The sequence below is a fragment of the Orcinus orca genome, chromosome 10 (assembly GCF_937001465.1).
Source record: "Orcinus orca chromosome 10, mOrcOrc1.1, whole genome shotgun sequence".
Lineage (NCBI taxonomy): Eukaryota > Metazoa > Chordata > Mammalia > Artiodactyla > Delphinidae > Orcinus > Orcinus orca.
In genome coordinates, this window is record NC_064568.1 from 22,220,263 (window position 1) to 22,235,285 (window position 15,023).

Consider the following 15,023-nt stretch of genomic DNA (forward strand, 5'->3'; position numbering starts at 1 on the left):
GTAGGAGAAATGAGGCTTATAATGAGCATCCTATTATTCCTACCAAACATCCCTCTTTCTCCCATCCCTAACCCAGGTGGTCCCAAAGGGTTCATCAATCACAGTGCCTCAACTATTCTGTGATCACAGAGGTAGTCACATGACTCAGGCCTGACCAATCAGGAATTCCCATGTCCTGCCAGCAGAAATTGGTCCAAGTGTGGTATATTATCCGAGAAGAACACTGGGAGAAAGGGATTTGCTCCCTTTATAACATAGACTTGGGGCTACTGGTGACTGTTTTTATCTGCCATTAGAAAAATTCTGCCTGTGGCAGCAGAAAGCACAGTCACCCAGAGACAAATAATAAAACTGAAAGACAGAAAAGGAGAAAGAGGGGATACGAGAGTGTAAATCAAGGGTCCGCAAACTATGGTCTGCCTCCTGTTTTTGTAAATTAAGTTTACTGGAACACAAATACACCCATTTGTTAATGTACTGTCTATAAATGCTTGTATGCTACCATGGTAGCATTTAGTTGGAATAGATACCAAACCTAACTGAGAATGGCTGAATGAGGACATATGAAGTATCTTGCCCTTTTCAAAGATCTTGTAATTTATTGAAGGGCCAGAAATGTAAATACATATTTATAGCACATAAGATAATGGGAAAAAACAAAATATGGAAATAAAAAGAACACACAGCATCTAACAAAGAAACAATGGTAACAAAGATGATAATTAGACTACTGATGAAGGCATCTACCATTTACTGATTGCATATTATGTTGATGCTTTACATATTAGATATTAGATACTTTCACTCATCCTCCAAACAATCTTGCAAAGTAAATGTGTCAGTTAGGATAGGACAAGACTTGCTGTAATAACAAATGACCCCAATATCTCTTGCTACATATCCATGGTGGATCAGTAGAAGGCTCTGCTTACTGTTAACAGCCAAGACCTCAGGATAATGGAGGTTCCTTCTCAACACATGCGTCCATATTTGCTTCACTGAGGGAAGGGACCATAGCAAATCACACGCTGCCTCTAAAAAACTTCTATGCACAACTGAAACACAGAACTTCCACTCAGATTGCATTAGCAAAAACAGGTCATATAACCATGCCTAAATTGAAAAGTACTATCATGTGCTCAGACGAAGAGCTGGAAATATTTAGAGAATACCAGGAACGTTTACCCAAATAAATACTGGGTAAAAACCCTTCCAATGAAGAAATGTAAGAGAAGTTAGGAGACTTCGTCAAAGACAGAGTTAATAAGTAGTAGTGTTTGAATTGAACCCGAGTCAGTATGATGCTAAATTCCAAGCTCTTTTATGTTATACCAGTCAATGTCCTTTCTCATCACCTTTGTGTTGGAAAATAGTAGAGTTTACTGATGAAAGGAATAGTAGGTTTACATGATTGAGGACAAAGAAAGAGATGTAAAATGTTTCGACTTGATGAGCTTGCAAAAAGCAAATCCTTTAAACTTTTTTATAAAGACATTTACATTATGTAAGCAGTATTTAAGAAAGATATAGACGGCAGTTCAACCAGAGAATTTGACCTGGGGTGGGATGATTACCGGGAGGAGAGGGCAGTATGGAAACAAGAATGAGATAATACAATAAAAAAGAAGGGAGTGAAAGAGAAAGCGAGAAGGAGAGGTTGAGGGAAAGAGAATTAATAGTTGCAAGGGAGATTTTAGGCTGACACCATCCCTGTTCTTGGGTACTTTAAGTATAATTCTTTCCTAAAAGGTTCAGGTTCAAATATATATGAGACAGAGTTACTATTTCTTTTAGACGTTTGTCAAGTGTGAAAGAGGAGGAAAAATCTGTTTGTGAAGGGAGTTTACAGTATACTTAAAGTTTATTTAAAAAATAAATAGGACTTGATAGATAGGGCAATAAACAACAGGCCCCACCAGGAACCTGCCAGGAGCACTAACAGGAAGCATCTGTAGGCTGCCAAGAGCCAGAAATAAGAATGAACAGTTCTCATCATCAGAGAGTCACAGGAACATTCACAAACAAAAAGGATATTTGGGGTGCAGCATCTCTAAGCCAAGTTACTCTCTGTCATGAACGCACTCAGTTTATATAGAATACACCCACAGAGGTAAAGCCACATCTGAATCAGCTGTTGCTTGTTCCCTTTGCTGTGAGTTCCAGGTTTTGTTTTAGCCTAAAATTGTAACACAGTATACAAAAATATGTAGAGACCTTTAGAGAAATTTAATACCACAGGAAAATAAAACTTTGCATGACCTCAATAATTAAGAAGTATGTATGACCAGAAAAGAGTCTATGTGCTCCCCCCAGAGGTTTATTATTGATATTTTAATATTTATATTTATTAAATTCACAAAGGTCTGATTAATTATGGGTATGTGCTTACCATGTGCTGAGCATGATCACAGAGCTGAGGATACAGACGTGAAGAGAAACAACCTTTACTTCCCTGGAATCTCCTATTTTAGCAAAGGAGGAAAATGAGAAAAATAAATAAGGTGATTAAAGATTGGACTAAGTGATATAAAGCTATGAAAATAATTAATAGAAAACCAAGGGACAAGGAGTGGCACCCACCTGAGGCAGTGTCCAGGTGGCCCTTTGGAGTGGGGAGCTTTGAGCTAGGACTTGAAAGGTAATGAGCAAACCATGTGATGACAAAGCATAGTATACGTTTGGTCCTGTTTCAATGAACAAAGACTTTTTTCTGGAGACAAAAATATAATAGAGCTGGGTTATAAATCTCATTGGATGAGGAATCAAGATAACTGAGTCTCTTTTCTGCCACTTAATAGCTGTATGCCCGCAAGCTAATCACATAAACTTTATGAGTCTGGATTTCTTCATCTGTGAAATGTGTGGGTTGAGCCCAAGGATCTCTAAGGTGTCTTCTGGCACGAAAAGTTTGTACTAATCCTCTCCTATCCCTACTGCATGTGTGTGCATAGAGCACATGCGTGCACATGAGCACACACACACACACACACACACACACACACACACACAGAGGACACAGGTAAGTCTCCTATTTTCTAACTGCTGCCTGGAATAAACTCTGGGCAAAATATGAAATGCTCATGCAATATAATTTCAACATAAGTGAAAACCACCATATCTATCCTTAGCATCTTCCCAAAACTCAACCTTTCTATAAAGGTCCCTGGGGACAAATGCGACTACCTTATCTTAGACGATACACCCACACCCCTCTCTCAAATTACTGGTCTCTGGCCATAGCCTCTGATACTCCAAGTGTGCGTGACTCTTCTTCCATACTCTCCCCCCAACACAGCCCAATTCAATTTCATCTGATTGGACCAGAAGTGAACGCCCAATTCAAGGAAGAATCAACCAGAGGCTGACCACTGACCAGGGAAATAAAGGGAAAAGGTGAGTTCAGGCCAAACAATCCACTTCCAAGGAAGTTGGATTTGGGACTGTGAAACATTGGATGGATTGGTAGCAGGGCAAAAAATTAAGGACACATGAAAGACTGCCAAAGCATAATGATAACAAAGCATTCGAACGAAGTCTGTGGCCTCTGTGACTGTTGAGGCTCCCAGAGCTGTTTAGATCCAGATTCACTCCCCAGTTTCATTTCCCACGAGACCCTGGCTTTACAGTATTTCCCGTCCCCTATTTCTATGAACTTTCTGTGTCCTATGAACAATCCCCATTTCTACCAAACTAGCTTAGCTGGATTTCTTTCCGCCAAATTGCATTCACTAAAACAAAGGGTGGCTCATTCAATCAATAAGCTAAGCTCCATGGAAATGTTAATGGTGACCTGATTTAGAAACAGGAATAATACATGAAAATGGGGGAAAGGCTCTGCTTTCATGAAATAGAGGTCAGATGACCATGAGGGGCTGGCAGAGGGAGAGGTGAATGGCACCTGAAGCAGAAAATGGATTCCAGAAAATATGCAGTTTGGGGGATGCCCCAAAATTGGTCTGGAAGGACCTCAAAGAGATGAGTAGGATGGGAAAATCTGACCTACAATGTTGCTAACAAGCAGTGCTTAACTCTGTAGGAAATAGCCCCCAAAGCTCTCAGATACGTTGGTCTTTCTCTCCACTCACCTTCCTCCCAGCACAATGCATCAGGTATAGTAAAAAGAAAAAATTAATACTTATTAGTGGAGGCATAAAATTCTTCTTTCAGGAAACACACAGGAAGATATTTTCTCCTAGTCTCTCTTCAAAGAACTTTGTATTTTCCCACCCCTGCATAACTCTTTAGAAGTTTTTCTTACGTCTGTGGCTTATGCGCCTCAAATTAGGGATCACGGGGAGACAAATCAAGCCCGTCGTTTTTAAGAAGATGGTATGGAGTGATCGTCCAATAGTCACTTCCAACTGCCATCTGTGACAAGTCTGTAAAACATTTCGTTTGCATAATATATGGGAACTCTATTAAAATACAGCACATTGTTAAAGGAAGTGGGAATATTCTAAGTCAAACTATGTCTCCTCATAAAACCATCCCCCTAGCACTGGCAACAAAGCAGAGTTCTCCTGTATTGCTTTAAAGAAGAAAACCTACTGCTCAAGGAATTACTGAATAGATGCTAAACCTAGTTTAATCCAACGCTGCCGACATGTTGTGAAGTTACAACGAGAAGAAGGCTGAGCAAAGGTCATTTAGCGGAAAGATGCCTGTCTGGATTGAACATCTCCTTGCTCTAGAGCAAGCAAGGACAGAACAGCAATCAGTTTATAAAACCAGGCACTGGGTGCCATTCATAATGTAGACCTATATATCTGACCTAAAAAGGCCAAAGCTCGTGTTTCCAGAATAGAAAAATGTATATCAAATGCTTTAGCTGGAAGAAAAGATCTTTATGTATAGTCAGAAGTGGGCCAGCAAACTAATATCTTGACAGCATGCTGGAGATTCGCCGGCTTCTTGGGTTTTTTTTTTTTTCCCTGCCTCTGTCCGATGACATCCTTGCTCTAAAAAAGGACATTTTGTTTGTCCAGGTGCAGAATTTTTAAAAACATGCTATTATTCTCACAGCTTCAAGCCTGCTTTTTGCTACAGATGTAGTTTTTCAAAAGCATCGGGTTCGCAAAGACCATGGTTGTTAATTAATGACCATTTACATCAGCCCAGCAGCCTAGCCATATTTCAATGATCAGTTGGGGAAAATCTGAAGGAGAAACAGGACAGGAGAGCATGGAAGAGAGTTTCTTACCTTCAGTGTTTTAATCAGAGCAGTCTAATAAAGTTATTTGTATTATCAGTGACTTCAACCTCACTGTCAAAGTATTTCTATTGAAATGCAAGCCCAGGAAATAACCTTAGGAGGCATTTGTAATAGTTTGGTTCCAACTCTGTACAGGGTGCCCAACCAGAGGCTAGAAAAACTTATAAATGGTTTTCCTTCCCAAAGAGCCTGAATGACAGCCAGGCCCAGGTCATACTTCTCTCAAGACAGATGGTGAAAGCGCAGTTTACTGTTCAGTTTTAATTCACTGCTGTCTTTTGTAAGACAGCCTCTAAAGAGAGAGGCTAAAGTCAGTCTGCCTAATTTTAGCAACACCAGGATGAAACCTTGTGTTTTCATACTATGGGTCACCTCCCTGTAGTGTTTTATGAAACTTGCCTTATATTTGTCACCCTAAATTCATACCTGGTCAAATTTAGATACTCTCCTAAAACACAAGTAGAAGAGAAGGTTGTAATTTTCTGGGCCATTTCCGCCACAATTGCCCACCTCTTGATCTGGGCAGGTGTTTCACATTTGCAGATCTCTGGCTCATCTTGTTTTCACGGCTCCATCTCTTTTATCCCATGATGTCACTGAAGAGAAGCAAAGAACCAACAAATTCTTAAATCTGCCACATCTGGATTTGTGTTTTCCTTGAATAAGATTAGTGAGTGCTGACTTGGACCAGCCACTGAGCTACCTGCTTATATTCTTTAGCTGTGTCCATCCCACGACATGGAAAGATTAATGCCATTTTATAGATAAGAACATGGAGCCTCAGATAGGTTAGGTGCCTTTTCCCAAAGTTATATGGCTCATACCTGGCTGAGCAGAAATGCACACTTGGGTGTAAGCTTATAGCCCACATGCTAACCCACCGCACTAATCAGCTCCTTCTTTAATTCCACTACCCAGGGGCGTGCTTAAGCACTGAGTCTAGAAACAAGGCCTGATCAACAGCAGCCTTACCTTTGACAGACCAATCCAGGCTTCTGTTTTGGCGAATTCCCACCTGGCCAGTAAATGCCTGTATTATTTTGTGCCTGGACTGGAAGAAAGGAAATTGATTTTCTTTGGGGTGAATGCAAAGACACTTCGAGCAGGTCTTGTCCCATGAAAAAGCTGGCTGTGGTGCACCCATGCACTCACTTATATTTAATCCCCTCATATAGTGCAAGTTCCATAAGTTCAGAGACCTAGTCTTATATCCCAAGTTTGGAGCCCAGAATGTGGCACTTAGATATCCAGAAATTTGGTCAATGAATGAATGAATTAATGAATGAGTAAGTGAATGAGCAGAGACTTCAAGATCCAGGCACAAGAGACCCCAGTGTAGGAGCCTTTCACTCCCGTGTCCTGCTTTCACCAACTGTACTGCTGATATCAGCCCATTCCCGGGTTCCTCGTCCCTGCATTATTAACCCAATAAGATCCCCAGCTCCAGCGCTTCCCTTGGGTCTCTCTCCCTGAGAAAGCCCAGTCCACCTACAAGCTTACCATTAGTTTTAGAATGAACTTAAAGTTTCTCAGGGGGGTACTTTCATACTACCCTCTGCATACCCTAGCCTCCAGGGAGTGAAAAAAAAAGAGAGATTGTTTTTATGGTAATCAGACTTCTTAACAATGAAATGGTCTTGCTAATGGTCTATCATTTTCATTCATTCAGAATAGGTTTATTGAGCTCCTACTGTGTGCCAGGTAGTTGTAAGAGCTGAGGGTATTGTGAGGATGAAAAACAAAAAGGACGACCATTATGGAACTTAAATTCCAGAGAAGGGAGCCAGTCAGTAAACTAAGAGTAAAACATAGGATGTTTTAGGAGGTGATAAACAGAAAAAAGAAAAACAAAGAATAGAAGTGGGATAGGAACTGCAGACAGCGGAATGCAACGTTAAATAGGGTGGGCGTTAAGCATTTAATTGCATTCCTCCTCCGAAGAGCTACATTCAAGTTCTAACCACCAGTACCTCAGAATGTGACCTTATTTATAAACAGAATATATGCAGACGTAATTAGTTGAAAAGAAGTCATAGTGGAGTTGGGTGGGCTCTTAGTCCAATATGACTATTGTCCTTTGATTAGAAAATAGTGTAAAGACACACAGGGAGAGCACCATGTGACTACAGAGGCAGACTGGAGTGATGCAATCATAGGCCAAGGAACACGAGGACTTCGGACTATCACCAGAAGCTAGGAAAAGGCAAAGAGGGATTCTACCCAGAGTCTCAGAGGGCACCTTAACTTGGCCTTACAGCCTCCAGAACCCTGGGAGAGAAAATAAATATCTGTTGTTTTAAGTCATCTAGTTCAGTACTTTGTAACGGGAGGTCTAGGAGACTAATATAGTGGGCAGGGAGGCCTCAACTGTGAGGATGGCATCTGATAAAAGACCTGACGTTGGTGCGGGAGCCACCCACATGGCTATCTGGGGGGAGAGGGAACAGCAAGTACAAAGCCTCTGAAGTAGTGGACCTAGCATGTTTGTGTGGCTGCAAGGAGGCCAGGGTGGTTGGGGTCAGCTTAGGAGAGGGAGAGTATTCAAGTCCAAATGTAATAAGATCTAAAGACCACGGAGTCTAGGGCTCAAACGTTAGCTGAGCGTCATAATTCCCTGGCTGACTTGTTAAAACACAGATTGCTGGGCCCACCCCTGGATCCCTAGAGTTGCAGTAGATCTGGGGTAGGGTCTGAGAATGCGCATGTCTAACAAGTTCCTGATGCTGATATTGTTGGTCCAGGGGCCACTTTTTGAGAACCCTTATTGTAGGACATCATAACAACTTAGATCCTTGTTCTGTGTGAGCTAAAAGCTATTCGAGGGTTAGAACAGAGGAGTGACACGGGAGGACTTCTGTTTTAGCAGGATGTTGTGCCTGTTGGGTAGGGAATAGACTCTAAGCGGGGGGACCGGTGGAAGCAGAGAGGCCAGTTGTAAGATAATTGGAATAAAAAGTACATAATGTGAAGCACCTGTTTAAAAGGAGTTATGAACCAGTATGTGTTATGTGTGACCCAGGGTGTTTTTTGGATGGGGGAGGAGCATTTGCCTTAGTTCGGAGAAAACTAATATATAAATAAGAGATTTGAGTTACCCTGGCCTTGAAAGCCTGGCATTCTTGGAGAACAGCACTTATTTAATAGGAGTTATATGACATCTGCATGTCACCAGCTTCCTCTCCACTCATGTCCATGCACAGCCAGTTTAGCAACCAAACACGTGTCACATCTGGAAATTCTTAGGCTGGAGGTTTGTTTTTTTTTTTTTTTGCTTTTGAAAGAGTAAAGGGTCCCTTTACTCCATCCTAATAACAACTCAGAATTCTTTGAATTTTTTTTTTTTTTGCGGTACGCGGGCCTCTCACTGTTGTGGCCTCTCCCGTTGCGGAGCACAGGCTGCAGACACGCAGGCTCAGCGGTCATGGCTCACGGGCCCAGCCGCTCCGCGGCATGTGGGATCCTCCCGGACCGGGGCATGAACCCGTGTCCCCTGCATCGGCAGGCGGACCCTCAACCACTGCGCCACCAGGGAAGCCCCAGAATTCTTTGAATTTTAAGAATTTTTGTTTGAGTAGTTAATGAGGACTTCGGTGTTCACGTCTGTTAAAGCTCTCAGATCACTCCCAGAGTGACCTTTACGAAGGTTCTAAAATAGATTAGAATACCTATTATCTTTTTATATAAAGCTGAAATCTTACAGTGGAAGAAATTTCCAATGTGAAGAATGAAACAAAATACTAGGGTTAATGATGACCAAAAAAAGTAATATTTAGAAGAGAATCGTACATCCAACCTCTTTAAAGCATTTGATTTCTATTAACACTTTCTCTTTCCACTTTCTGTGTACTCTCACCTTCCTGTGGATCTATCATCTTACTGACACACTCTCAACAGCTACACAGACGGCTTCAAAACATAATGGCTTTATTTCTTGGCTGTTTGAAAGTTCTGAATTTTGTAATTTGTATTTTATAAATAACTTGACTTTAAAAAAAAAAGGTAAATTTTGAAATACCCAAAATCCTGGAGAAAGACATAGCCTATGACCTTTCTACACCAAGGGAAAAAGTGAAGCATCTTCAAAGTGTTATTTAGACCACTTTAGTGCTGATACACTATATCAATTAGCTGTGTGACCCTAATGCAGAAATTAACTTCTCTGTTCCTAGTTTCCATATCAGTAAATTAAGGGAGCTTGAATGAAATTTCAAAGGCCCCAGCAAGCTCTAGAATTAGCTGATTTAAATTGTACCATTGTATCCTAGATTTATTTTGGCTTTAAAAAAGGGAAGTTACTTTATTTTGTGTCCTTTCTGATTTTGAAACTGAGTCTAAATTCAAACCTTCTGGGGGCTAGACTGGTAGTATAAGTGAGTGAATCAGATGAGAAGCAAGAAAATAGAGTCAAGGAGCAAGAACTGGCCACCTATGAGGAGACCATGGTGACCTATGAGAGGACCACAGGGATCTCTGACTGAAGGACACTGATACTCTGCTCTAGCTTATGTGTGCATTGTAGAAACGGAGACCTGGGCTTATTAAAAGCTTCCAGTATTTCAGGAGCTCAAAATATTCATTTTTGTTGGCACCACCTTGATCTTTAAATTGACAAGTAATTCAAATTAAAAACATCATCATCACCATGCAGACCAAACCAACATGTCTTACAGCTCAATCCAATCTAAAACCTACTAGTTTGCATGATGAAAGCCATATTGGATAAGATTTATCCCTTCAGGGGTTATTGTTGCATGCTAAGTTTCCATAAGGGAAGGATCAGGTAGCCTGAGGCCTTACCTTAATTAATTTTCTCTCTAAAAAAATAACTACTAATCTCACGCATGCCCCTACAAGGAAAAGGTTAAATAAAGCATTTATAATAACCAGAGATAGACTGACAGTCAGAAAGACAGACACAGGATACTGTAAAAATGCCTACAGGGCAACACAAACTGGTTTTGCAGAGGTGGCTTAACCAACTGAGATTTGAGCTGTACAGGCTTAAGTCAAGATATTCTGTTTCTTGGTCAGTTCCATTGGCCAACGGGTGAAAAGCAGAAGTCATGGTTGGGCTGACTGGTCAATCAACATGGCCACAGGATGAAAATTTATTTTCTTTTTCTTCCCTCCAATGTATATCTCCCCATAGACTCCATTCATTTCCAGCTTTGTAGTGAAATTACTCATTGGTCCTAAATCCCAAGCACTGCCCCCAAACTCACACCTAGAAAATAAAAAAGTGAGGATGTAATTACCACTATAAATAGGATTGTTTCTTTTATGGAAAGATTAATAGAATAAAGTAGTTAGCATCTTTAGTATATCTAAGTATTTATCTACTGATAATTCATTTAATACATGGAGGGCTATAAAAATTTTAAGAAAAGGTACATAGATTTATGGATTTTCTATATAAATAAAATTAGCTTTCTTTCAGTTTGTCTCCTTGCTATTACATCACACAAAAAATTATCTGCAAGAATTTTCACTAATTTTGGAGAATACAGTTGTGATGGTCCAAGTGAAAATATAGGCTATGTTCTGCGTCTAAAGTTGGATTCCTCCACAAAAGAGCCTGAGACAAAGCCTTGGGAATTTATTTGAGAGATGATCCCAGAAGCAGGAAGCATGAAAGGAGAAAAAGCCAATTAAGCTATATTATTGAACTGGTGATGGCTGTAAGCAGCTAGGTTCATTCCTACTGGGGGACCATCTGAGAACAAGGTAGAATGTGTCTCAGAATGCTCCCACCAAAAACCAAAGTGTCTGAGACATTTATACATGGACTCTTAGCCTCCCATAGTTGAGATTTACTGTGGGTATTACCTTGTATATAATAACCGTTCATGGCTGTAGGAAAAGTCTTTAGGCAGAAGAACAGAGAGATCCTGGGGGCATTTGAGGTAGGATGCCATCAGCATCATAGGATCAAATTTGCAGCTGTAATTACAGGTAGACTACAAATATATATAGATGCTAAATTATGTAAACAAAATTGGGACCCACCAAAAACATAGGATACCATCCTTCACAGCAGCTAGAAATGAACTGGGGTATAAAGAGAAATCTATGAATTTGCCAATCAAAGGAGAAAAGCTGTTATCCTCATATCATGACTGCCAGTTCCACTGCGTGCTGCCTATGTGTGTTCCATGTGTCTTACATGTATCAATTCATTTAATCCTGACCATAACTTTATGCCACAGGCACAATTTTTATTCCATTTTTTAACGATAAGCAAACTAATGATCAGGGAGATTGTCACAGTATTTTAATATACCAATATTAATATACCAGCACACTAGCAAGTCACAAATAAAAAGTTTTCTCAACATCTAGTCAAATTCTCTGGGAAAACAGGACTCAAGTTAGAAATGTCTCAGGGGTATTGAATTGTCAAGAAACACATCTACTGTATATCAGAAGATCCACTCATATAAAACAAGTGCTTATGTGAGTGTACCTGAAGAGAAATTCACACTGAAAGGAATTATGTTTTTTTAAAAAAAAGTATTTTTCTCTCCTGCTGGGTATTACCATTGTGGGTCTTTAAAACAGAAGCAGGCTTTTACAATTCCTTAACTCAATAGCACCACTTGAGTGACAAAGACTTGCGGGCCCCATGCAGAGACCTTACTTCTCTTTTGTGGTAACTAATAACTCCCCCACCCTCTGCTTTCTTGGCTTCCAATACAGGTTTTGAATACCACAGGGAATAAAATGGAAAAACAAGAAAGAATGGAAAAGGCACCACTGAAAAATAATGGGTAAAGTTATATCATTTTCCAATGAGCACTTTTATTCTGATTCATTGAATTTTTTTTTAGCAGGTCAGGTGGGTAAATGTGGGCATGACTGAATGAGTCCCAGTAGGTGATACTGTAATTTGAAATCCTCTTAATGTTGCCAAACCAAACTGTTAAAATGTGATGCTTGACAATTAAGACATTTATCCTCCTAGATTGGTATTATTTTCTTTGCTGTTCATGATAGATCTTTTTGTGATTTGAGTTTCAATTCTGGCTCAACTAGAGGGATTTGGTTAAACTGTATTCAACTCTATCCTATTAGTTACCTAGTTAATTCAGTTTCCTGGGATATGAAATGACACTGACAAGCAGATATACACACTGCCACGGAAATTCTTCCCATGTTGCTTAAAAATATAAAAGTGAATAAAAGAGAAAGTAAAAGGAGACACCTAAACAATGTAGAGATAAATGACGATGGACTTGGATGCCATATGAAAGTTGTCTTGTCCAACCTGTTAACATACGGTCAGACCTGCCAGTATCTTTCTTGGTTCCTTAATTTTTCTCAGAAGGTCTTAATTTTCAAAGCATATGATTCTATTAATAACTGGCCAAAGAATATTTGCATGTGAATTTTTTTTTAAATCAGAGCTTACAACAGTGAGTATGTTTCTCTCTCATGATATTATAAGAAGGGGGAAATGGACATCTTGGGATTTTTGCTTGTGCTTCAGAACCTCCTTGACACTCTGATACCATGTGCCCAGTTATGGGTAGACATAATCTGGGGAAAGGATCCATAACTTTCATTAAATTCTCAGAGGGGTCTGAGACATTTCTGCACAGCACACACACACACACACACACACACACACACACACATATACACACACACACAAACACACAAAAAACAAACAAATAAAAAACAAGGCCAGGAGAAAATGAACAACCAATGCTGAGATAATTTGACCTTTAATTACTATTGTTGAACAGGTCTTAAGTGACGAACCACTGGCCTTCATCAAGGGGTATCAAGGAGTCATCTATTCTACTACATATTATCTGATCCACAACAGAAAAACTTTCTGGGTCTCTATTTCAGCAAACTGTTCTTCTCCTGAACCCCTTGGCCGTACTCATGTTCTGAAGATAGACAGTCTTAAGGATTGCTTGAATATTCCTCTGTGCCAAGCTCCTGGCTCACATGCAGCACCTATACCAGGCTGTAAGATCTCTATTTCTGTGATCTAACTTAACCCCAGAATGTAATTGTTTTCCTAACCTTATGCCTAACTCCCTCGAATATTTATATAATTATTCTGTGCCTTGCGTATTTCTATAAGCTGCTTTAAATTCTCCTGCAAATAAAAATCATAAGGTAAAGTTCCTTGTGAGGAAAGTTAAACCTGGGCAATCAGGTCACACTCCTATCATTTTGCCCCTGACCTTGCTTTATTTTCCCTCGTAGCGCTTACAGCTAACCACCTGACATTACACTACATATCAATTTGTTCATGAGTTTTGTCTGTCACCCCAATAAAAAGTAAATGCAGTCGGTTTCAGGCAGGACATCGGCTAACATGTCCAGCCTTATACCCCAGTGCCTAGAACAAAGTGTAGCCATAACAGGACTTCAGCGGAGATTTGCTGAACGAACTCAGTTATCTGAGCTCACAGAAAAGTTAAGAGACCAGTTGTTCCCCAGAGCCCAGCAGGCTAACTCGCTCCTCTGTGCTGTTTTGATTCCTCCTTCTGAACTGTCCAAAGTGTTCAAATAGAATCATGTTTAAGTTCTGCAATCTCTTAAGTTTAGACAGAAATCGGTTCTTTATACATGAATGTTCCCTATTTAAATAACAATATAATTCTTACCACTTGTTTTAAGTGATTCTAAAAGGAGGAAATCATTGGCTTTACAAGCATTGTATAATTGGAAATCTGGGTATATTTTAGCAAAGGCTAATGGGTGCATATTTATTTTTCTGTGGAGCTGCTTTTGTGCAGTGCCTTGAAAGGAACTCTTATTAAACTTTTAATGATATTCAAAACAAGCTCTCTTTTATGTTTCTAAAGAAAATTAACATGCTGTTTGTAGCCTTATACCAACTTCAGTTTCATGACCCTTAAATCATCGTTTATACACTCTCAGTGTTCAGCAAAGAAGAAAATATGTCCCAGAGAATTTGTGGTTTGTTTTAAAGATGCATGAGAGTACAATTGAGAACTATGCAATTCATAACAAATTCAATCTAGGCAAGACAGCATACTATTCAATGCAGCCCCACCTATTTCTTCTTTCCCACAGGAGACTGAAGAATGGAAGTTATTCTATCAAATATGAAATTATGAAACACTTTAATTCTATGACAGCCATACACCAAGGACCAGAAAAATCGTTTCATCTCATAATGTTTTAGAGACCCCAGGCAAATGTAAACAGTAGACACTGTTAGACATTAAGGTTTCATTACAAGCACTAAACAGCTTAACTGAAAATCTACTGATTTATTTGGAATTTCACGGGATTCTGGTGGGAAATTTATTAAATTATTTAGTAAACTTCAACAGAAAAAATCACCATTTACTGAATCTGAATACTGCACTTACAGGCTTCCTTATTTCTCACCGTGGTTTATATGAAGGAATATGGTAAAATAACGTCTAATGGCTAACATTAATTCACCAGTAGTGATCCATTTTAATACTAGACTGTGGGTCTTCCATAAGCTGACTCCCTAATGATTAAATATTCCTAGGATCTTGTGATGAAATTTACCTCTTGTCGGTGAGACTTGTCTGGGTCCCAGAAACCAAGGTTTGGTTTTTACACAGAGAGAATGTTCCTCTGTCAACCAGTGTCTTCTGAGAAAACTATCTCCATAATTTCATCATAACTGGTTCCATATAATTAATTCATCTTCCAGAATTTCCAAATATCTAGCACAAGCACTGGATGTTATTCTTCTCTTAAGTGAGGGTGTTCTTGCCAAATATTTATGTCCATAAATTACATATAATTATAGGTGTGTGTCTGTATACACATTCAGATATTATGCACA

At 39.6% G+C, this 15,023-nt stretch overlaps 1 protein-coding gene across 7 annotated transcripts in view; it reads right to left on the reverse strand.

Annotated features, from left to right (window-relative positions):
* TAFA1 (TAFA chemokine like family member 1) overlaps positions 1 to 15,023 on the reverse strand; it is a 774,180-nt gene that overhangs the window by 484,254 nt on the left and 274,903 nt on the right. For 4 of the 7 annotated variants that reach the window (XM_033424876.2, XM_049715831.1, XM_033424875.2 and 1 more), the window contains 4 exons: positions 6,185 to 6,263; positions 5,723 to 5,808; positions 2,581 to 2,710; positions 2,390 to 2,462 (listed from right to left, as the gene is read on the reverse strand). The exons of 1 other annotated variant lie outside the window; for it this stretch is intronic. In XM_033424876.2, coding sequence (XP_033280767.1) covers positions 2,390 to 2,392 — 3 coding nt within the window. In that variant the 5' untranslated portion in view covers positions 2,393 to 2,462; positions 2,581 to 2,710; positions 5,723 to 5,808; positions 6,185 to 6,263. Of the gene's footprint in view, positions 1 to 2,389; positions 2,463 to 2,580; positions 2,711 to 5,638; positions 5,809 to 6,184; positions 6,264 to 15,023 lie in introns of all 7 variants that reach the window. 2 more of the 7 variants (XM_033424874.2, XM_049715830.1) reach the window with 2 other exon arrangements.